Source organism: Myiozetetes cayanensis, unplaced genomic scaffold (genome assembly GCF_022539395.1).
Source record: "Myiozetetes cayanensis isolate MyiCay16 unplaced genomic scaffold, myiCay2020 scf7, whole genome shotgun sequence".
NCBI classification, from domain to species: Eukaryota; Metazoa; Chordata; class Aves; order Passeriformes; family Tyrannidae; genus Myiozetetes; species Myiozetetes cayanensis.
In genome coordinates this window covers 25,435,276-25,461,108 of record NW_026087964.1, presented here as the reverse complement: position 1 = coordinate 25,461,108, position 25,833 = coordinate 25,435,276, and the positions used below count along the sequence as shown (strand labels likewise).

Here is a 25,833-nt window from a genome sequence, read left to right as displayed (position 1 = left end):
GGAGCACTGCGTCCAGCTCTAGGGTCCGCAGCACAGGAGAGACATGGACATTTTGGAGTCCAGAGGAGAATCGTGAAGATGATCAGAGGGCTAGAGCACCTCTCCTTTGAGGAAAGGCTGTGAAAATTTGAATTTTTCAGCATGGAGAAGAGAAGGTTCCAGGAAGACCTCATTGTGGCCTTCCAGTACCTAAAGGGGGTTTATAATAGAGATGTGGACAGACTGTTTAGCAGGGCCTATTGTGATAGGACAAAGGGCAATAGTTTTAAACTGAAAGAGAGTCAATTTAGATTAAATATGAGGAAGAAATTTTTTACAATGAGGGTAGTGAAACAATGGAACAGGCTGCCCAGAGAGGTGGTAGATGCCCCAAGCCTGGAAACATTAAAGGTCAAGTTGGACTGGGCTCTGAGCAACCTGATCTAGGTGAAGATGTCCCTGCTCATTGCAGAGGGATGGAACTAGATGACCTCTGAAGGTCTCTGCTAACCCAAACTGTTCTATGATTCTATAATGCTATAGTGGTTTACGTGCACTTTACAATCATATTTGAGCACATAATATATTAACAGTGAATCAGTTGCAATACAGCAAGGATGCATGCAAAAAATTTCAACCTCACCTTTCAAATGAGACATTTTGAAGTTAAAAATCCCATTCTCTAATTTGAAAGAAAATGCTTAATATATTTCAGCAACCGTCTAATAGGGATTTCCTCTTGTTTTCTCCTTTTTAAATTCCTTTTCTTTCTTGGTGTTGCTAAGACCACATACTATTAAAAATATAGAGAGGAGTCTGACTTTGGGGCGTGTTTGTTGAAATCTTTAAAAGGCGTGTATTGGCTTTTTTCTAAAACACGTGATCTGATCATGCAAAAATTGTTAGTTCTTCAGTTCTTTGAGGAGAGTGAGAACTAATGTGAAGTTACAGTGAACCCGTCTGGTCAAGCAGGAAAATCCAGTTTAATTGCTCTACTGCCAGAAATGTTAAATCACTTCCTGGGAATGCAATTCGTTTGGAACATATGGAACTCATTGGAAGGTCTCCAGTGAATTCAAAACTGTACTGAAGATGAGAGAATTTCTCCTAAGTAACAATCATGTTTTCCCACTGGACAGCATGAAAGCAGCATGTGTAGCTGTATTAACAAAAAGCTAAACAATAGTAGGACTGTCTGAGGTCTTGTTGAACAAGATTTGCCTGTGGTTTACTTTTTTTTAAATTTTCAAGAGATGCTATGTCCATTTAGGGTTTTTTTTTCTCAGCTTTAGAGAAGCAATAGAATGATCTGACACAACTTTTAGCTCATTTTACATTTTATTTCTGCAGACCTACACTCTATTTAGAAAACAGACATTTGAAAGCACAGTACAAGACATCTTTTTACATTGTGGATCAAGACGGTAGTTTTGGGGATGGGGTTTTTTGTTTATTGGTTTTTTTAAATCGGAGACTTTACATGTCCAATATATTTTAATGAAGTAGGAAGATTTTCAATTTTGCTCTAAACTAAGCAAATCTAAATCTTTGGCTAAAAATATGATAAATATATGAGTTCTCCTTAAATTGTAAAGAACTAATGTAAAGACTTTCTTGGTTATATAAATTATCTTAAGGAAAATACTTTTCATAATTGTTATGAGAGATTCTAAATTTATAAGTACACCACAGCACTATGTTCTGAATCAAGGATTTGTGTTACTTACAGGCTTTACATTGAGAAAAATATTGATATTCTTTGGAAAAAAATATGCTTCCTTTTCTGTTCCAAACAAAATATTTTACTTTCATTAATTTCATGCTATTACAGGGAGTGGGGTTTTTGAGACAATTTCTGTTTTCTTTTTTTACTTAAATTCACATGAATCTGAGAAAATATTTGGTTCATGAAAAATACTGTAATTTTTTGTTATGCAGTTAATCGATAGAAATGAATCAGAGAACACTAGTTCTTTAATTTTAAGAGCACATGGAGCCTAGGGGCAGCACGCCAGTGTTGTAGATGAAATCAATAGCCCAGCTGAAGTGACTCTACACCAAAGCACGCAGTGTGGGTAACAAACAGGAGGAGCTGGAAGCCAGAGTGCATCAGGGAAGCAATGACGTAGTCCCCATCCCTGAAATGTGGTGGGATGATTCATACAAGTACAGTATTGCAATGGATGGTTAGAAGTTCTTCAGAAGGGATAGGCAAGGAAGGAATGGTGGTGGAGTGTCTCTGTGCACTAGGGGGTGTTTTGACGATATAGAGCTCAAGGATAGTGATGATTACGCTGAGTGTGTATGGCTAAGAATCAAGGGGAAGCTAACAAAGCAAACATCCTGGTGGGAGTCTGTTACAGGCCACCCAAGACGGATGAAGAGGAAGATGAAGCATTCTATAAGCAGCTGGCTCATGCTTCATGATTCCTAGCCCTTGTTGTTGTGGGAGACTTTCACTTGCCATACATCTGCTGGAAACTCAACACAGTAGAGAGAAGACAGTCTAGGAGGTTCCTGGAGTGTGTGTTCCTTACAGCAGATAAGCAAACCTACCAGGGTAGTGCCCTGCTAAATCTGCTGTTTACAAATAGAGAAGGGCTGGTGACAGATGTGGGGGTTGGAGGCTGTGGAGCAGCCACAACGTGATGAAGTTTTCGATTGTTGGTGAAGTAAGGAACGGTGTCAGTCAACAAAACTTCTACCTTAGACTTCTGGAGGATAGACTTTGGCTTTTTCAGGACACTGTTCAGAGAGTTGCATGGGAAACAGCCCTTGAAAACAAAGGGGTCCAGGAAAGCTAGACATACTTTAAGAAGGAAATCTCAGAGGTGCAGAAGCAGGCCATCCCCGTGTACTGAAAGACACGGATGGGAAAGAAGACCAGTCTGGCTGAACACAAAGGACAAATGGAACTCAGGACAAAAAAGACAGTTTATGACCTTTGGAAGAAGGGGCAGGTAACTAAGGAAGAGTACAAGGATGTCATTAGGTCACGTAGAGAGAAAATTAAAAAGGTGAAAGCTCAGCTATAACTCAATCTGGCCACTGCTTTGAAAGATAATGAAAAGTGTTTTTACAAATACATTCACAACAAAAGGAGTGCCAAGGAAAATCTCCATTCTTTATCAGATGTGGGGGGGGATCATTGTCACCAAGGATGAGGAAAAGGTGGAGGTACTTAACGCCTTCTTTACCTCAGTCTTTAACATAAAGACTGGTTATCCTCAGAGCAACAGACCCTCTAAGCAGGTAGACAGCCCACGGCTTGGACAGGTTGGGTTAAAAACTGTCTGGACATCCAGGCCCATAGAATGGTGGTGAATGGTGCTATATCCAGGTTGGTGCTCAGTCACTAGAGGGGGTTTCCCAAGGCTCAGTATTGAAGCCAGTCCTGTTTAATATCTTTATCAACGACCTGGGCAAGGGCATCAAGTGCACACTTGGTCGATTTGCAGATGACCTGAGCTCGAGTGATGATATGCTGGAAGGTAGGAAGGCTCTGCAGGGTGATCTGGACAGGCAGGATCAATGGGCTGAGGCCAACAGTATGAGGTTCAACACGGCTTAGTACTGGGTCCTGAAACTGGGTCACAACAACTCCATCTACTGCTGCAGGCTGGAGGCAGAGTGGCTGGACAGTGGCCCAGAAGAAAAGGACAGGTAGGTGCTGGTCAACAGCCAGCTGACCATGAGCCAGCAGTGTGCCCAGGTGGCCAAGAAGGCCAGTGGCATCCTGGTCAGTATCAAAAATAGTGTGGCCAGCAGGACCAGGGCAGTGATTATCCTTCTGCATTCAGCGCTGGTGAGGCCACATCTCAAGTATTTGTGTCTAGTTCTGAGCCCCTCACTTCAAGAAAGACATTGAGGTGCTGGAACATGGCCAGAGAAAAGCAAGAAAGCTGGGAAAGAGTCTGGAGGATAAGTCATATGAGGAGTGGCTGAGGGATCTGTGGTTGATTATCCTGGAGAGAAGGAGGTTTAGAGGAGACCATACCACTCTCTATAACTACCTGAAAGGAGGTCGTAGCATGGTGGGGCTTGACCTTGTCTTCCAGGCAACTGGTGGCAGAACCAGAGGAAATGGCTTCAGGCTGCATCAGTGTAGGTTCAGGTTGGAGATCAGGCAGAATTTCTTCTCTGAAAGTATGGTTAAGCATTGTAATGGATTGCCTGGGGTGGGGGATGTGGGGGGGGTTGGAATCACCATCCGTGGAAGTGTTCAAGAAAATATGGGATCTGTCTAGTTGACAAGGTGTTGTTTGGTCAAAGGTTGCACTAAATATACATATATATATATATACACACTATATATGTACTATATATACATACTACATATATATGTTGTACTGTAGTACTTCTTCATCCTACTTAACAGAAGTAGAAATTTTGTGACTTACACATCTACCCTGAGGCATGATGGTTCTATGTATTTCCGTTTACAGCTTTTTACTTGGGTTAAACCCACTAAATTCTAACAACCTTTAAGACTGCCATTAACAAATTCCCTAAAATTTATGTTTCTTTGTAAATCAATGTTTTAATAATCATCAATTAGAAATATTGTGTATTTCCAGGAAATAATTTGTTGTGACAAATGGTCATTATTAACAATATTTAAAATCTGATATACCAATATGAAAAAAAAAAATCTGCATGTTGATATGAATGATGATGACAGCTGTTTCAGAAGTGTTCATTCAGGCCAAAGACACTGCTAGTGACTTGCAGTGCCATTATAAACGTGATTAAAGTCCATTTAAGTCTGTCATAAAGCCACGAGAAAATTATCTTCTCTACTTGTCATTGTCATATCCCCAGTGAGTTTTGTAATTGCTTTCCCCCAGCTATTCATCTTGGCTTTGCATTTTAGACTTTACAAAGGCTGTCCCCATCAAACTGTTATGTCTTTTCCATGACACAGCTTATGACTTCAATGCTGACACTGCTTGTTGCCGCATCTTCAGCTGTCTCAATGGTATGCTCTAAGCTTTTCTTAAAGTTGTTTTCTTCTATGAATCTGGCTACCAAAACTCAGCACTAAAATGTGACAACAACCCGTCGCCATCTTTTCTTCCTTTTTCCTGACCCACTCATTTGATTTACACTTGTGTTCCCTTGTTCTTTCTTGTACTGTTTTCCTTTCCCGTTTGCTTGTTTCTCACCTTCTGCTCTTTACAAAGTTCTCTCTTTACAAATTTCCTCCTTGTACAAATGTTAATCACAAAATATGCTGAGTTGGAAGGGACCCACAGGGACCATCAAGGTCCAACTCTTTGCTCTGTGTAGAACCATTCCCAGTTATTCAAACACTTCTTGAACTCTGGAAGTCTTGTTGTTGTAACCACTTCCCTGGGGAGCCTGTTACAGCACCCAACCACCCTCTGGGTAAAGAACCTTTTTCTAATATCCAACCTAAACCTCCCCTGACACAACTTCAGGCCATTCCCTCGGGTCATGTCACTGGTCACCACAGAGAAAAGATCAGTGCCTGCCCCTCTTCTTCCCCTCACGAGGAAGTTGTAACAGCAATGAGGTCTTGCCTCAGTCTCCTCTTTTACAGGCTGAACAGACTATGAGATTTCAGCCACTCCACATACAGCTTCCCCTCCAGACCCTTCACCATCTTCATTGCCCTCCTTTGGACACACTCTAATGGCTTAATCTGGGGTAGATAGCTTAATAGCTTAACCACTTAGGTCTCGGTAAGAGAAGAAAACTATATACTCATTTTCAAAATTTTATCAATCTTTTTAATAAAAATCTATACATGAGGCACTTTTTCTTTCCTTGAAACTGAAAACTTGATTCACCCTCTGATTTTATTGCTTCTTTGGCATGTTAATTTTTTTCATTTCATGTAAATTAGTGCTTTTGTTGCATTGCTGGAGCAAAATGGTCTTTCTGAAAAAATATATGTTTACATAATGCAAGGGAAATGTTTTTCAAGCAAGAGGCTACTGTTTCGAAAAATAGCCTGATGGTATGTATTTTTGAATGTCAAATTCAAACAACAGCTATTTAACCAGTCAGAGTACACGTGAAACAGAAAGAATCACAAAAGATATGTATTAATGTTTATCATCTAAGACATGTTCTAGTTGAAATAATGTACAAAAATACCACCCAGGAAATGCTATAATAGACTATTTTATAGAGCAGGACAAATCAAATCCTGAAATTAAATTTTCAAAGTCTACTTTGGGAACTCTATAGCAAATCTCAAGCTTGTTGGTTTGTTGTTTCTGTCTGTCACTCCCCTCTTTCTTTTACTGTGAATCTGCAGCAAGAAAATCTGCTGAATAAAGGCTAGACTAACATAGTGGAATGCTATGTAAAATTGATACCTCAACTCACATGGCAGTTCTGCATACACTGCATACCCAATCTGATTTCTCATTCAGCCTTTCTTACCTTTATCATAAATGCACATTTTAGAATTCTTTTTATATGTGTGCCATAGAAATTCCATTTTACTATTCAATCAATCTATAACCTCCTTTTTTAGGAAAAATCCACTCAGAAAATTCTTTTACATTAAGAAAGAAAAGCATAATATGCTTTTTTTTAAAACCATTGCCAAAAAAAAAATATTTCCAAGTCCAGAAACAATTACAGCTGGTATGAAAACAATTCAATTACTTGTTGCTGAAAGTTTATATAAAAAGTAAGAAACTGGTATATTATAGAGCAACATGTATTTGAACCTAAGTCTTAATTGTATAGAATCAATGGCAGAACTCCACTTGATTTCTGCAGAAGAAAGATTTGGCACTTCAGTCTCATCTTCAGCCACATGGATTTTGTCTTCACTCCCTCAGAATTATTAAGTAATTTCCCAATGGAATTTTGTGGGCAAGTGTTCTGGGATGATTATTTCAAAATGCGATCATAGGAATATCTCATTAACTCCATCTCCTCACTTCTCTTCTAGTCGTTTTTAACAGTAATTAGTTTCATAATAGATTACAACACACTCAAATGAGAACTGTAGGTTTCTCTCCAGAGTGCTTAACACAGAGGGACCTTAGTTCTTCCCAGACCTTCTGGGCAGTATAAAATTTACCTTAAGATTTTATAATGTTTCCCTAATATTATTGCTTTTTTAATGACACTATCTTCTTTTTTTTTTTTCTTTTTCCTTTCAGGCTATGCCAATTATTTCAGAGAAAGAGAAGGCTGGTGAGTCAATATTTATTCATTTTCTTATTTCCTTGTTGTATTTGGTTTTGGAATACAGTGTTGCTTAACTAAGTGATAAAACACAGGCTTCAACTGTGGGGTTTCTAACTTGTAGGATTACAGATCTGACAAATGTCTGTGTAAAGGTTGTTTCCTGAAAAGGGTATTTTTCTGAAAAGTAGTCCATCTTTCTGTGTGATACTAATAGATCTGTGTGATACTGTCCTACAAAGTACCTGGTTGGATTGCAGCTGCTCCATAAATGTCAGTCTTCTTGTAGTTACTAACTTGTTATTTAACTATCTATTACGATTTACTGGATGTCTCAATAAACAGACATGGATGCAAATGAGTTTTCTCAAGTTAGTGAAATTTGATGACTTACTGTGAACTTTATTGCCTGTCTTTAAATATGGCAGAAAATTCCAGTTACCTGGAGTATTTCACTGGAGATAATAATGTTTATTTTGTCTAAGTACTTCCAGAATATTGAAAGATTGTTTTCCCATTATTTTCTGTCACATGTGTTCTCTGAACACTATGTGTACTTTGGTGTTGGTGGAATCCATTAATGATTGCCTGCTAGGCACTGTCAAAGGGATTTGTTCTTGTGAACACTAGGGAACGCTCCACTCTTAGCAGTATAGTTCTCTAAAATCTCTGTGTTTTCTTGTTATTTTTTTTAATCAATACTTTGCTGCTGACCATTGAAAATAGCTTATTATTATAGTATCCAAATGCCACTTAGCATTCAGATTTATATTTGATTTTTATTGCGTTATCCTGGTTCAGATTATTTCTTTTGCTTATAAAGGGAGAGGAATAGGTTAAAAATGTTTTGAGAGAAAAGCCGCAATTCTAATCAGTACTGTAAAAGCTATGGAGCTGTCTGCTCAGGATGTTGCTGTTTTAGGTGTTGAAGTTCAGAAATAATTCTCAAACTGTGACCCATACTTAATAAGATTCTTCTTTATAGATTTCACAGGTGGCATTATTTTGAGTTTCTTTTTCTGAGGCAGTCCATATTTGGCCACATCTTTTAAATTATGTCACAGCATGCAAATTGAATATGACTAGCTTTACTATTTGCAGCTAATTTCAAGTAAGTTCATCAAGTATATAATGCAACGTTGAAAGTTTTTGTACATCTTTTGTAATTGCATACCATACAATATTAAAAACTATCTGAAAGTCTTTAAAAAATCTTCAGGGCATAGACTTGTAATGATCCCAGTTTTAAACTAGAGGAATAGAGCTGCAACAAATATTTGCCATAGTTAATGGTTTGTAAAATTAGAAATAAAACTCAGAGCTCTATGTTTACTTCTGCAGTGTCAAAACTACCTAACATGTCCTAACGTGTTGATGATGGTATAAATCAATGTTTTTTGACCTATTCTTTATAACCTGTACATATTCATATGAATCTCTCTCTCCTTTCTTTCTGCTCAGACTTCATGCCACGTGAAGTCAGTTTGCTGACATTTCCAAGCACATGAGAACAAGCTCAGCTGAGAATGAGAATGTTGTTGCCTTTTAATCACTTTTGGCTCTTGTTTAACTCTACAGCTCAGGAGCTCACAAGGTCATGTTAGGGTTTTTGCAATATTAAGCATACATTAGGGAAATGATTACTAAAATCAGGCCTATCGGTTCCAGGGGTAGTAAGTGCTATTTTTGTCAAATGCAATTGGATCTTGATTCAGACATTCAGGTCCCTTTTTTTTTGCAATTTATCTTGCCATCATTTGATCATTTATTCTGCTTACACTTCACCAGATAAATTACATTACAAGAGTCATGAATGACAAAGCTGTAAGTAAGGTGTGAAAGCCTTCAAAAAAGAATATAGCATATCTGCATGTCTGCTGTCAAGAGAAAAAAACAAATACTAATTTTGTTATTTATTTGGAAATACCAGCAATCTAACTCATTCTAGTTTATATTATTATGAATAAGCTAAAATACATTACAAAATATTACAGAACAAAAAGAAGGAGTTGTTTATGTTATTACTGGCAAGGCTATTAACATAGGAAGTAAAGAGATTAGCATTGTATTAAAATTGGGTTAAAATTAACTCAAAATTTCTAGTCCAACATCTTATCTCATCTTGAGAAATTTTTCTTGTAGGTCCCTCTTTCCTAATTACTACTATTTGGTTCCATCTGCAACTGTAATAATAAATAAAAGAAAGTAGAATGGCTGTTATTCCAATGTTTCTGGTTTCGAAATTTTATATACAGAAATAAAACCTTGTTTTTCACAAGACTTCCTATTCTGTAGACTCCAGATACTTTGATACTTTCAAGTGCTTTTCCTATAGGCAACCAAACATTTAGACTTGTAAATGGACCAAGCTGCTTAAACAGCCTTGAAGTTCACACATTACTGATTATGTTTATAGCAGTTATTAATCCTTGAAATTAAATATTTTCTTGATTTTCTGTATTTTCCAACACACAGTAAATTTTGACATCAAATTCAAACTTTCAGATGAGGTATTTAAAAAAAAAAAAATCAAAACAACAACAACAACAAAAAAAACACCACACATACTATTTTCAGATTTGGAGCAAAGCCAAATATAATCTGAAAACATTGCTGCTTTTGTTAATTAATAACTCAAGGGTTGCATAATCAGTTAATTTTTTTAACAGTGGAAAGTGCAATAAAAGCAATTGCAGAGTCCCTTTGGCAAAAATCTATAAATGATCAGTATATTGAGCAGAACATCAGTCATGCCTAAATATGCACACTATTGCTTTCCACTTGTGTGAATTAGGGCATTGCAAATGATGTACTGTGGCATCAGCTATTTCTGAGTAATGCATTTTTAAGAAGTCTCAATATTGTTGACATTTCTGGCAATGTTGACAAAAATAAATCTTTCAAAATAACATTTTGAGGTAGAAGTTAAGATCAAGCATTATGCACTGTTGGGAAAAATGAGGGCTCAAGCCAAGAGGTGACTCAGGATTAGTACTGCTGGCACCTAAATCAAGAATGCAGGCCAGAAACCAGATTCAAAACACTATTTTTTCAGATTCAATTGTTTTTCTTTTAAGTAATTTATGTATTTGCAAGCCTTTACTTACCTTGCTGACTGTTGTGATTTTTATTGTCATATTCTGTCCACAAACTCTAAAGAAATTTGAGGGATGGAGTTCATCATGCCTGTCGGTAATGGATGTGTCTGTGTCAGGGTTAGTGGTGTTGACTTCATCTATAGCCTACAATAACCAGCATCTGAACCTTTGATTCACATGGTTATATGTCAGCATCTGTTTTACTGATGTGAATCATAGGATGAGACTTCATGAATGTTATTGGTTAACTCTCCAGTAATTGTAAAGTCGAGATAGCTCCTAACACAGCTGTTATACTCAGTACAATGAACCTACTGTGAGCCTCCTAATGCAGACCTTACTTTTGTTTCTGGAGCAGTGTACCCAAAATGAAGGTGAAATGATTGTAAGTCAATATTAGAAGTATTGCTTAAGTCTCTTTGTGTACCTACTTCATGATTTCCCAATGTATCCTCAAATATTTGTAGGGAATAGTGAACTCTGTAACTCAAAAACATTGCTATAACAGAGCCAGCAGGAAAGGCTGAGTGAATATCCACATCTGGTCACAGACTAGCACAGCTCATTTCTCTTGAGGTGACAAACTATGTGCTATCACATAAACAGGGCAGAAGGTTTAGTCTAGCTCTAAACAAATATTAAATAAATATTAGCCCCATTGGTCCATAATGTTCAGCATGATAATAAATATTTTTTTCCTGTGCATAAAACAACTGTCCTCTTGAGCACACATTTAGAGTAGTTGCTGCTCTAAAAATAAAAAAAGGTCTTTTAAGTGAGAAGAGCAAGTGAATATGCTTTTGAGTTTTCATGATTCTATCAAAATATTCCCTCCTGCTTTAAAACATACTGTAGAAACAGTGCACAACATCTTTGGGTAAATCTCAGTGTTGTCTCTATCCAGTAGGTTAGAGGGGTCTACTTCAAGTAAAAGTGTCAGGCTTTGTTATGTAGGAGAACAGATTTGATAGATTATTCCTCAACTGTGTTTTGATGATCAGCAAGCCAACAGGAGGACAAAATATTAAGCACAGCAGCCTCATTGGATCTCTGGCCAGCATACTGTGTTTGAAAGCTCCCCAGTAGAACTACAATATGATTCCAGCAGTAAACAAGCCTTTTTATTATTATTATTATTATTATTATTCTGCATCAAATCTAGATTTCTGTTGAAGATATTAATTAATAAAGTAGAGGCTCTACTGTCCTTTGGTGTTAATTTTCCTGGTTGTCCTTTCGATTCACAAGGAATACAAATACACAGATGATTAAAGGGACTTTAATGACAGGGTATTTCCTCTCACAGACTTTTAGTGTCAGTGTCAGGCAGCAGAGGACACTTGGTGCTCAGCCCCATGGTGAGATGAGCTGCAGAACAGGAGGTGATGGAGTGATGACAAGGTGGGTCAGGCTTGTCTGTGAGAATTCACAGCAGGAGGACATGAAAAATTCAGTAGTGACAGGTTCACTGTCATATAACAAGGCACATAAAAGAAAAAGTGCTTGGCACTAGATAGAGGTCTTCTATTTCATTTAATTTAACTGCATCTCTAATAAAAAAAAAAAAGAAAATCTCTACAAGATTTTACAAACGTTCTAGATCCAGATAAATTAATTCTTTCTATGAGCAGTATTCACTGGATGCTGTGTTTTCACAAAATCATTAAGGGTTCATCCATATATAACTTATTTTGATCCTAGGGCAAACAGTAAAAAATTAAATTTGACTGGATATCAATTTCCACATAAACTGGGGAGAAAAACAAGTTAATTGGCACAGTTACCAGTTTTCTGGCTGTGTTACAGTAACTCTAGCCAGTATGCTAGAATAAATTGGGCAAAATGAATTATTAATTTTTCCATTTTACAAGTGTTATATCTGGTTTTGGTAGAACAGTCTTACTAGTGCTTTTGTGAGACCTTAGTGTGAAGTACTAGTTTCTAGTTAGGTAATCTTTCTTTTACTGTCGATGTTGCAACAGTCATAAAATTTGTTTTAGGCAAGCGTTTGCTTTCTAAATAAAAATGTCAGGTGAGCAGTCACACTTCAATCTGTCGTACTGAAAAACAGTTGCAGAAGCTCTGCCAGAGTATGCATGGATGGCTGCCATCCATTAACCAATGCTAATATTTTAATTCCACTGCTATTTGTTTCATTACTAGAAAAAATCATTATGCCAATAGATACAGAAGGTTGACCTTTCACAATAAGATTCCCAATGGTGTGTAGTTGTTTGGTTTTCTCTGTTTTTTTCTAAATGCAGTAAAATATCTGATGTCAGGACTTTTGGTATTTGATTTTTAGTGGCTTATTAACCACACACTAGCGTAGTTGTTCTTCTGAATAAATTACTTCTCTTTTCAAAGTCACCCCACTGTATGCATGTGGATACAAACATAAAAACTTTAAAATGCACATACCACTGCGTGAAGCCAAAATCTCACTAATCTTAAGGTGATGTGGCCATTTTCTTTAAATTTTGGAGAAACATTAGGTCCTGAGACTGCAGCTTTCCCATGAAAGTCCACTTAAAACCATGCTAAATGCACTGGAAGCAGGATGACCCCTAAAATGCCTCTTGTTGTCTATTGTATATTGTTTCCTTGAGTCTTAAGTGAAGAGTAGAGTCAGGTAGTGTGAACGTGCTCTGAGGAGAGTCAGTAGTCCAGAAGGCTGTATACCCTTAGAGAAGGACAGAAACATTCAGATGCCGTGTCTGGACAGTAAAACAGATTTTTTGTGGAAGGCTAAAACAAATTCCATTAAAAATCTCTATAATAATAAAGTACATCTGAAGTAACATGTACTTGGGAGCTAACAGAACCTATTGTGCATAAAATTTCTTAGCTTCTGCTTTCTTACTCCACCTGCATTAGTACGGGCCATCAGTATGGATTTGCTTTTATACTTCTTTGGAAGAGCTTCTTAAATCAAAATATGCTGTTGTTATCTTCAAAGGCTTTTAATTGTGTTCATTTCTTTAATATAATCTCATTTATTCTGATATTTAAAAGGCTTAGGTAAAGAAGCTTGACTGAATTATTTTAGGCCAATTACAAGGACAGGCCATTCTTTTCATGTTGCATTGGTCCACATCATACACCTTAACGCTTTTTTAGCATGATGATTGTGTTAATTGTGGAAAAAACTTTAAATATTTCCTTGACAAATATTCAAATGTCATTTTTTATCTTAGAGGAAACAAGATGTGCCTTAGTGCCTTATATTCCTGCGTTGAGCAGTCAAATTTTGCTTTCTCTGCTGGTTTAATGTCTTTTCATAAGTAATAAAATTACCTTATTTAAATCAAGATATTTCCTGATAGGACTAAAGCTTTATATAAAGCTGAGGAATTACTACTGCCAGTCATCATACTAAATCTTTCAGCTGTCTTTCTCTGTCCAATCCAAAGTGTTTTTAAGGCAATATGTGTTTTCCTAGTTAAGGTGAGTTTGCTTTTTTTTTTTTTTTAAATCACAGAAATTATGTGAGTATGAAAAAAACCCAGCATTAACAATGAATTATTTTAAAGATATTTGATAATAATATGTTTCATCACAGATTGATAAGTTGTAAGAATGTGTCTCATAACAGACTTCACCTAGTAGTAAAAAACAGTTAAACAAAGAATAACTTTCTTCAAGGAGACCTTTGGAGGTCCTTTCTGCAACCTTCTGTTCAAGCAGACCAACCCTGAGTTCAGACAAGGTTGCTCAGGACTTTGTTCGATCCAGTGGAAACTTCCAAGAATGGAGCGTGTGCAACCTCTATAGGCTACCTGCTCCACTGCTGCTCTGCTTCCATGGAGGAAACAGTTTCCCTTCCATCCAGCCTGCTCCTTTCTGATTTCAATTTATGCCCATTGTCTCTTGTCATCCTCACATGCACAATGTGAAGAGCTCAGCTCCATTTTCTTGCTGCCCTACTGTGAAGTCCTGGGGAGCTGCTGGTAAGGATCCCAAAAGCCGTCTCTGCAGCCTGAACAAGTCCTGCAGCCTCAGTTCACAGATCAAGTGATCCAGACCCTGAGCAGCTGGGTGGCCCTCCCCTGCACTTGTTCCCTTTTATCAATGTTTTTCTTGTATTGTGAGGATCCTGAAACTGGACTCACTATTGCAGTTGTGATCTCAAAAACACTGCCTAGAGAGGGATAATCCCTTCCCTCCATCTCCATCTTTTATTGATACATCACAGGCTGCTGCCAGCTCTCTTTACTGCCAAGGCATGCTGCTGGCTCATGCACAGTCTACTGTTTGCCAGGACCTCAGGGCCTTTTCCATAGAGCTGCTCTCCAGCCAGTTTTTTTATCATGTGTTTATCCACCCTTCTAGATTATCAAATACCAACTTGCAAAAACAATATTGTGAGAATCATACTTTTTGTTGTCAAAGCAGAAAATACAGCAGGAGACTTAGGAATTTCTTACTTTCAGCCAATTCAATTTTGTATTACATTATAAGTAATTATAATGTGCTCAGATTTTAGATCACCACCACCAAACACACACTGTAAACCTGTCCTTAGTATATTCTGGCTAGTATCATATAATTAATCTTAATCTAGTTGGTTTTCAATATAGAGTTAATTATCTGTTACATGGTGATTCAGTAGTATTTATATTATCCAGCCCAAAATTGTGGTCTCTTGTTAAACTGGACATCGGAAACATTCTAAAAGAGGTAGTCCCTGACCAAAAGTGGCTTTTATATCAAAGCAAACATGATCAAGTTGTTCTTCCTTTTATTTCTAGGCTAATTTTGTTCAAACTGAGTTCATGGTAAAGACTTGCGTTGATTCAAATCAAATATAAACTGGTTCACTTTGTCCTAATTAATACTGACATGTAGTCATTAGGCCATGATTTCCAAAGTAGTAATGTGACTGTTGCTCTGGAAATCAGGCTCTTTCTTTTTCAGTGTCCCGAAATAGTCAGCTTCTGAAAAGCTGATGTACTTAGAGCCAAATTTTAAAACTGACTTTTGGCCACATTTTCATCATTATTTAGGTACCTGAAGATGAAAAAAAAGCTCTCTGTGGTGATACCTGCTAATTATGCACCGATTCCCAGTCAAAGTGACTTTTGGGCAGTAAAATCTGCATATGGCACAAAATTATGATGAAAACTAGTCATTTCCGAAAAAATTAATACACTCTTCTTTACTTCTTTGGGTTCCTAGTCAACATTCAAAACATCTGTAAGATTCTGTGCTCCTGTGTTCATATTTGAAAATCGGATTTGAACTGCTACATTGTTTCAGAGTTGTTGAAGATGAACCAAAAAAAACCAAAACCAAACCATTTTAAACCATGCTTAACATGAAAACCTTAGAGCACTTAAAATCATGTGGCAAGATAACTTTTCTCTTTTTGTATCTGTTAAAACATAAGGGTAAGAAATGGTTTCAGCTCCAGATCACCGGGGGCATGAGCTTTATTCCACAAAGGCAGTAATGGGCTTTTTGTTGCTTACACATTTGAGTTACTTACATGCACACTAACTTAAAACTCCTGTCTTACTAGAATTAAAAGTTACTTTTCACAGATCCTTAGGGAAAAGAGAAAGGTCTTTGATGACTGATGAGAAGATACAATAATTTACATTCCTCTAAGGACATGGTGAAAACTCAGGTGAGAGACACCTAAAAGCCCACTTTGGACTAGGCACACCTGGAGAAAAAGTATCTTCCTGATGTGGAACCATCCTGGGCAGCACAATGACAGGGCTGTATTGTAACTGCAAAGTCAGAAACTGCTCTGACTGGATTTTTTTTTACCTTGTTAGAGTTGTTGACCTGTGCTCTGAATGTCTTCTGCTACAGCAAGTGATGTTTGAGAGAATTGCAGTTTCTGACTGTAGTGTGTTCAGCAAGAGCAACTAGACATTTTATTGTCTGTAAGCTCAAAGATACCAGCTATACTGACAAAAGGTATTTTTTATTATTTTGGAGATTTTTAAATAACTTGTGGTATCTAATCAAGTTTAGCTATTGTCTCAAATATTCTCTGCACACACTCTTGTAAAATTAGATTGCTTTTGCACATATTAGGAAATGGCAATCAAATCAAATGCTGATTCTCTAGTATATGGTAGATGCCATTGGTCTTTAAAATGCACCAGTGTATGATTCTTATATGCAAAGTCAGTCACTTGCAATCTACCTTTGTGTTAATTTTAACAATTAGCAAATTTCCTCTTCAAGACATTTTAGGAAAGGATCAGATAACTGCATGAAATTGTTGCTTAATTTGTAGGTATTGCAAACAAAGAAATAACTGAAAACCAAGTTTATTGATAGACAAAATTGCCAAATGGTATATAAGCTATAAATCTGCAAGGAGTTATTCCTGCAGGTAACTCTTCTAGTCTCATGAGTTTGAACTAAGCTTGAAAACAGGATTTTGCTAAACCCCAGTTTAAAATGATTTTCTGAAAGTTTCTCTGTGTGAATATTCTCTTTAGTTCATTTGGTAGGTTATTAATTTAAATCCCAATCTACTGTGAATTCAATTGCACCTGCTGTATTTTAAACTGAAAAAGAGGAAATATTTGGTTACCAATTTCAGAGTGCTAGCCAGGTACATCATATCTCAGTAGCTGTCTATAAGCAGAATTGAAAGACAAAGAGGAAAATAACCAGGAATTTTAATACATATTAAAATATAGACTTGAAATTAGAGAAAAGTAGTTGAAATATCTATTAAAAGGCAAGAAGAAAATAAATAAACTACAGCTTCCTACGGGTGGGTGTCTGATTTACAATGTCATACTGAAATCAGAATATGTCTTCATACTGTAAGGAAGAAAAAGAAAGACTGAGACTTTTGTCAAGAAATTATCAATTGATTTACATAGAATATTCTTTGCAGAACAAAACCCATGTCTACACTAGAAAGATTTTGTTCTTATAGTTACTGTGGGAGGCTCTCAAAAGACTGATGAAACTCCAGAATTCTCAGGGAATTTCAAGGCCTTGTTTTGGTGGTATGACTCATACTAATTCTTGGAGCAGAATAAGATTTTTTGTGTCAGCACAAGCATACCTTCAGCAGAGTTTTATTGCATATTTGTAACCGATATACTTGCTCTGGTACAAAATTTAAAATATGTATCGAGTTAATCAATTTTATGAGGTATTATCATTGTTGGTGCACTTGTGGCTGGAAAATGATTGGAAAGTTGAAAGAGAGTATATAGTTTTCCTAAAATTTCTTTCACCCTTTTAGAAGAAGATCTCTTACAAGTGCTTTTCATACAGATTGTCCTTAGAACTGAAGTCTGACCCTGTGTTTCAAAACATGGATACAGCCTAGGATCCAATTTTAGGAAAAACTAGTGACAGAAAAATTGATTAGTATAACACCTTTCCTCAATAAAATTAATAACACTGATTTTTGTAGGACTTACCACTGATTTTTGTAGGACTTACCCAAATCATAACCCCCAAATACCAAATCAAAACTTGCCCAGAATGTCAAATCGGTAATGCAATATGTCATTTTCCAAATATTGAGTTCAACTTTGATGTGTCAAAAATGATATTCTGTAGTAAAAATATATTGGATATTCAATTCTAATATGTACACTGAATATATTTTTATTACATGAGTGGTTTTTTGTGTTGTCAGAGGAATGGTTTTCCTCCAGGAAACAGTACCAATTATCCATCGTCAAATTAAGAATACTATATAACTTATACAGCAACAGCAAAAGTCTTCTACATGTTAGGCAAATTTCTAGCAATAATTAGAAGGATCTTGAAATTTGCAGAAACCAGTCAATGGTCAGAATACAATAAGTCAATGAAATTCTTCAGCTTAATAAAGAAAAAAGGTGTGAGCATATCTCATACGAATATAAAACCACAAACATAACAAAAGAATATTATAGAAGCTGTAAAAAGATAGATAGATAGATAGATAGATAGATAGATAGATAGATAGATAGATAGATAGATAGATAGGTAATGTTACAGTTGTCATCAAAACTTGGCATAATTTTGCTTTTAATGAGGAAATGGACATTGGGAAATTAACCAAGAAAGGTTCCAATCCAAGATTTTGCCACATATATTAACTTTTGCAGTAAATTTCAAAGGCATTTCCGGAGAGACAGTGTATGCCACATTAGGCAAACTAAGAGGAATAAGAAACAGACATCTTTTCATAAAGCAAATCTAGATAAAAATCTTTAGCAAAGTAAATTGCATTTATTTATATTTAAAAAAAGAGATAAGATATGAGCCATACTACTTTTTTTTTTTTCCTCAGTATAATCATTATAGCTTAAGTAAGTTAAGCTAACTCTACTGGTAGATAGGAACAATTCAGTATCTGGAAGATCTTTGCTGCATCTGTGTTGGCGTTTCATGCTTTTTGGTGCTTTGTTCACCAGTTCCCAGGACTCTAACTTAAACCTCTCCCTTATTTTCTGAAGTGCATTCCAGTTCAGCTAAAGATGTAGTGATCATTTAATTTCCTGAGAGATCTTATTTAGTCTTCCTTACCTGTTTTCCTTATAAAAAGCAAAATAAACCCTTAAAAATAAAGCAACTTAAAAAAATTAAAAAAAAAAAAAAAAAGAAAGAAAAAAAGAAAAAGGAAAAAAGACAAAATATTTTTGTAGCATGTTGCAGTAAGGACCACTACTTTAACAGATTGAAGCAAGATCAAGAATTCTAATTGTCAGAGAAGTAAACGTGTTGTTATAGTAGACTTCCAGCTGTGTTTAGTAAATGGAAGTGAGTAAAATACTACTAGGTGAGACACAGTCCAGCACCAAAATTCCCCCTCTGCCATGTACCATGCACAAGCAGTACTGCTTACAATCTGAATTGCTGGCAGAACCCACACAGTGCAGATGACCAGAAGAGAATTGGCTCCTATATTTCCTTCTGGTTGTTTCCTACAGTGCTACACAATTGCTTACACTTGGTCTTTCTCTCTCCATTTAGAAATACAGGCAATAGATTCAGAAATATAGTGATGAAAAAACCAAACTACTACAAACAAAGTAAAGTACTTGTAAACCTGGGTTTTTCTCTCTTAAAGGATCTCTGAGTGACATAGGTTTATTTCATTTGTATTGTCAGAAAAAGGTACAGGCTAAATAACAAGGAAATTTGGAGTGCACACATCCAGCAGCCACTGAGAATAAAAGGGCGCCTGTTTCAAGAACACAGTCACACAGCAGCAACTGAACAAGTAAATTAAACAGGACAAGGAGTCAGGTACTCCTGGTTCTTTAGTTATTATGCTTCCTGCTGTAGTTTTGACCCATGGCATCTGGCACTTTTCTAGAAAAAGTGAACACTTGAAAGATATCAAGGACTAGGAACTGTTTGAAGCCAGCAGTGGTAGAAAAATCACCCTTAATGTCATTGAGTGGTCTTGATCAAAAGGATCGGACAGATTAATTCATTCTGACATCCTTTGTCTACCACAGACTTCTCCATGTTTAGTCCTTGCTTAGGTGATTCAAATAGGAATTTATGAGCAACTCATCCTCTCAGTGGAAAGATCTTTAGACTATTGCTTCCCAGATAAGGCTTGGGAAGGGCATTACCTCTTGTAATGAATGGAAAATATACCTCAGAGAGATTTTAGCATAAGGATTTGAACCACTGCTTTCACCTACCTCTTCTCTGTGCTTTCACTCCTGACAAATCATCTTCAAGGTTTTGAACTTTTACTGCAAAGGAGATTTGGAAATTAATACTTTTGCTTACAGACAAATGGATCTGGTGACTGAACTTTTGCCTTTTAATTGCTTAGCTATCATGCAACAGTAATTAGTTCAGGAGCGAAAAAAAGTTAAAAACAGTGAGACAGAAAATTGTCTGTACTGCTGCTCTGGGGTGCAACTTTCCTTAAATGGCAGGGCAAGGTAATCCCTGGCATAACTGAGAGAAGAGGTGTGGGTGACAGTGCCCTGGCAGGCATTAGCATCTGTCTCAGTTTATGCTCCCTATAAAGCAGATTTTTGTACCGCAGATTGCTGCTCCAGCACTCTGCCTCCTCTGGGATAAGCCTGAGAAATGGACAGAGTTATGCTGAGCCATGCTTAGCACTTGCTGTTCATGTATCAGTACCAAACTATGATGATTTTTTAGTAGCAGTAAGTGGAAGTCACTGTAGCCATAATTATAGCCTGCATACCAAATTATTATCTGCATGAGTGCTCACTCTATCAGCAACCTAACTACAAGCTGATGAAACTTGAGAAAGCCTTACATGAGTGTGACAAAGAATAAAGAAGCTTGGGGGCAGAGCTCCACATTAATTTGGTAGAAAACCAGCCCCCTTTTAACTTCCCAACATCACCAACACTGAGCAATGTTTTCACACAGCAGGAGTCAGGGTTTGCTTTTATTCCTAATGGACCTTTGAACAGCAGATGTGACTGATAAGAAGCAGCAGATTTCATTGATACAGTCAAGTGACTGTCAAGTGAACTTAAAGGCATAATACTTTCCTGAGCCTGCAGCAATTAGACACTCACCCATTCATAAAACAGTCCTTAAAAAGCAAGAAAAGTGTGCTGTGTTCTCTGACTTATGCTGTAAATAGCACAGGTTTTGGAGTATACTTTACAATAGTATTAGGATGGCCTCTTTCTTTACAGCCTGTAGTAAGACATATATTCTTGTCATTTTACTAAACGACATGATTTGTTAAATATTGCTGTTTACTACTGAATCTTTTTACTTATTGGAACAAACAACAGTTCTAAATCATACTAGGAATTTGGATGCACTGCATTTTAATTCATGACATGCTAACAAACAGCCTTCACATTTCATCAACTAAAAGACTAAGTTAAGTTCCTTGAGCAATAAAAAGCTAATTCATATTCCCAGACATGAAAAAATATCCCTAGGTTAATGTAGAGAACATGTGTCAATTGAGCCTATGTATCTGTAACTGAAGGATGAAATCATTTCAGAGGAGTACTTATCACCAAACCAAAATTTACAAGCTGACAAAATTTAAATTAAGGGTCATTCCTGAAGAGCATCCAAATAGATTAACGTCAGGAAATCAAAGAGTCATATTTCTGCTCTTCAGTGATGTTAGAAAATAGACATACCTTTATGATTGGACTGTCTTCGTATCTCTAATATCTGACTATAGTTAACTGATCTTAAAGGTACAACACAATGTTTTTCCTTCATTGCCTGCTCTGGATCTCTTGAGAGAAACGCAGTACCTAACTTGCAGTCCAAAGTCAGTAAATCCCTTCACATGTAACCCTGAGAGGACACACACTACTCTGTAGCTTAGACTGCAGTGCTTCATGTTGAAAGTAGTACTAATTCATGCAGGAATGTGCCAAAGCTTATACTGATTCATTTTAAATGAGACTTGGTTACATTTCCTATGCACCCTTCTAATTTATACTGCACATTTTGGAACTTTTTGGATTTAATACCAATACGAATTTAATTAAAAATAGGGACTTTGTTCCTACTTTCAACAACGAGGATTGAGCTGGATTCCAGTCCACTGTCCCTTCAACTCTGTGCTTCTCTCTAAGCCATTCTTTCTACTGCCCCACCCCAAACATCTCCTGAGAGTGTGTTTACTGGGTTTTCCCAAGGAAGGCCTTTGTAGTTTCAGGCCTCCAGGTCCAGAACTGACCCCAAATAGCTTACAAACCTATGGCTACAAACTGATGTCTTCATTCTAAGAGACAGTTAATTCTTCTAGGGCAGCTAAAGTTTTTAAGTGAACTAATGATATTCTTTTCTGTTAGATTACATAGAAAATGCAAAAATAACAAATCCAGCATACTTTTTCTTGCATCACTTTCTTCACTTTTGTGATATATACTTCTGGCTTAAGTACAGTCATCTTGAATAGCTTAGGATCTTAGGTCATGTTTTGCCACTTAAATGGGGCACTCTTTCCAGCTCATTTTCCAGAGCATTTTCATATTCACTAGCGCAGTCATCAGAAAGCAATGAGACAGTCTGTGATAAACTGAGTTCATCTCTACCATCTTCTGCTAAAGTTTTCTTTCTATTCAACAATTCATTTCCTTCATAGTTTCTCTTTGATAAGTTTCCATTCCTTCAAGCCTTTTCCTCATAAATACAAAAGAAATCTGGTTTCCCTGGGGCTATTTGTCATAAACTCTCTACACCGCATGAGCTGACCAAGAAGCATAGTTAGAGACTGAACCAGAGCCTGGAATGAAACTTCCTTATTCAGTAGCCCCTACAAGGGCTCAGAAGCCACGTGCACATTCCTCTGTTAGCATATATAGCAGCTACAGGCTACAGTTTCTCATAGAGTGTAGGTCTTGTATCCCTTGTCTACCTTTCCTACACGCTTTTAAGGTATTTTTTCATGGTGCTTTCAAAGTGTTCATTCAATGTGTAACCCAGGTACACATGATTAATTATCTCATATTTCATAAGGAATAGTTAACAAATTGCAGAACATGCCGACCTTCAATAGGAATTGAATACTTTCATCACATTCTTGTAGTGTCTACACTTCATTTTTCATCTCTTGCTGTTACAGCAGTCACCTCTAGTATGTTTATCCACCTCTAGGAAGTCTACCTACCTGAAGTGTTGTGAGAGAGGGATGTGAATCCCTAAAAGTTGTACTATTTGTTTAGCTGGGATCTCAATGTGGATTTGTGTTCAAATGCATGCTGTCAATTTTTAAATGGGATTTATAGCTTGGCTTACAGTTCAGGTAATAATTCCTGGGGTTTATTATGCATGAATCTGCTATGTTTGCAAAATATATATCCTTCTTCATGTATTCAGTGGGCCAGCTTGTGATTAACATTAGCACAAATAGATTGAAAGTTGTAATTGTCTGAAAGAGAGCTGTGTGTTGAAGGTGAGTCACAGTTTGCTTCCCCAACTTTATTTCACTGCCTTCTAAGTTCAAGAATTCAACCATTTGCTGTAAACTGGATCACTGGAGTGATTCACATGAAGTCTATTTTTTACGCTATGTTGTTTTAATGAGCTGGCTTTCAGCAAGCTGTGCAAACATTTGCCTCAGTACCAAATGAGAGAACAGCTTGGTGCAATAAGGGACACAGGCAAAAACACTCTGAAGAAAGAAATGACATATTTCTTGTAACAGTCTTCTGCTGCTGGTGTCTTAGGAAATAAATACCTTAAAGAGGCTGTGCAAGATTTAGACAGGTATAGTGAATTTGGCACAGAAAATGTACTTAAATACTAAAAGATGCAATTCTAACTGGCCTAGAATCAGGACTACATGGCTACACAGGCATTCAGAAGATACTGAAAGAATCCTTGGTATCTAATAGAAATTATGGACTCCCTTCAGAGATTTGAGACTGTTACAGACTGTCTTTTGCAAACTAAGCATCCCCCCCTTCTACTATTATGTTTGCTGTGCTGGCATGGTCATGAGGTATGTATATGAGCTGCATAACCATCACCATCTAGACTCCCTTGGTACATGTGACTTTCCTCTGTCCCACTGCCTTTTGTGACTCTCCCACCTGTACAGTGTCCATTGCATTGGTCCCCTAATCTGTTCTGGCTGACCTGATTTTTCTGGAATCCTTTAGCATTTCTGAAATGATGTCACGTATTCTCAATCAAGCCATGTCTTTACATAGACTGTTGATGTATTACCATGCTCTCGTCCTTCTCCTTCTTCTTGCTAAGGGCTACTGTCCCTAACAGAGGTCTCCACCAGTAACATCTTCTATTTCCTGCCAGGCATATAAAGGTCATGTACCCTCTGTGCAGAGAGTGCTCTGATGGGGACTGTAAAAGCAATATGTGTTTACTGCAACACTAGACACCATTTCAGAATAAGTCAGCATCTTTTGCCCAACAGGAATCCAGCACATTGATTCTCAGGCAAGGAAGAGCAGAACAGGATGTAAGGTCAGCATATCCGTGCTGTTAATGCACAGTTCAGTTCTTTGTTTCAAGCTTCAGCCCCACGCTTATCTGGCCTATTTTGAGCTTCTATGTTTGGTAGATGCAGTAAGCAGCTGATCTTCCCTCATTTTTCTAAGAGAGCCCCTTTCATGGGGTGATCGTAATTGGTAAAATAATTAAAGTTACTGCAAATGTTTGCATGACATTCTCTGTTTTCCACACATTCATTCATGTCTTGTTCACAACAATGTGAGAAAGTCCATTTTTCCATAAAAGGGTGTGGAATCGTCTAACCTTCAACAGATTATGAAGTTTTGCAACTGGCATGAAGGTAGATGTGATAAGTGAGCAGGGTGTTTATGGAAGAAATTTAAGAAAACACAATATTTTAAAAATTTGAGACAATCTAAACTCCCTTGGTAAAACAGTTATATTATTTGTATTGCCTCCTACAGAGAAAAAAACATATCTACTGAGGATCAAAATATGAAGTTGGTTTTGATGAGATATATGTTTAATACTTCATAGGTAGGTATGAGAGCTATATACAGACCTTGTTCTGATTGATGATCAGTGGTACTTTACTGAAAACATTGTACTGAGAACATGTGCAGATGCATAAGATACATGAAGATCTGCAGTTGAAATTAGAATGAAAAGACTTTTTCTACAGTCTTCTCATCTCCAAGGCATGGTAAGCTTTAGAAATGGCATCATTCCCCTAGATGAAGACTAATAAAAGGTCTTTAACCTTTGAAGGCAAAAATCCAGAATCTAATGTGTCTTTGATCTAAAATAGTTCTCAATATCTATAAAGAACATATTTGAGAGCTGTTTTGAAAGTTTATTTTAAATGACACATCATTCTTAATCCTAAATGCTAGAATTTATTTTTTAGTAATTTGATTACCCAGATGCTGAAAGCTTACAGTTCTTACATAGACAAGGAGATTTTCAACATCAAATAGATAGATTATTTAGGTTGCAATGAGGTTAATTAGTGACTAAATCTAATCCTATTAATTGAAACTTAGAGCTGTCATGAATTGGTAAGGACAGGGCTTTTCAAAGTTTGTTTAATATTGAAGGACTTACATTAAAACCTGTTTTTTAATTGTCCTTTTGTTTTTCCTTATGCAATTTCATATACAGTTTAGATTTAAGTCTTGAGCTTTTGAACTATATTTCTGTTTTATTCCTGACTTTTATAATCAATTAGCCAAGCTCAAATTTGTTATCAGTACAGTGACAGCTGCTCACTCTAAATTTCAAAAAAAAAGCAGTCTAGAATCACTCTTCTAAGGAAAGTACACCAAGAGTAGAAGAGTATACTCGCGTGTTGTACAAGAGTAAATTTTGTGCTACAACTTATGGTGAAAGTTTTTACTGAATGTGAGGAAATATTTTATGTCTACATTCATAATATTTTCTAGTACTTGACTAAAGGGGAGTAGGTTTGGATTGAAAAAGGCTTAGCAACATCTAAGTTATTATATCTAAATATGCCATCCTTTCACAACCTCTTCTAAAGAAAGTTTCTCTTTTTTTTTTGTTCCTTATGCACATAAAGTATTGAAGAGCACCACTCACATGAGAAAAAATCTCCTGAATATCCTTGAAATGTAACCTAAAGACACACTCATCCTACCTGCCTTCAGAAAGCTGCCAGTATCAGCAAACAGGGCTGAGCTGATTT

At 36.7% G+C, this 25,833-nt stretch overlaps 1 protein-coding gene across 1 annotated transcript in view; it reads left to right on the top strand.

Moving 5' to 3' along the window:
• Positions 1-25,833, top strand: part of DLC1 (DLC1 Rho GTPase activating protein) — a 223,423-nt gene that overhangs the window by 86,087 nt on the left and 111,503 nt on the right. The window contains 1 exon segment of the mRNA XM_050338816.1: positions 7,128-7,161. Within this exon segment, the coding sequence (XP_050194773.1) occupies positions 7,128-7,161 (34 nt within the window).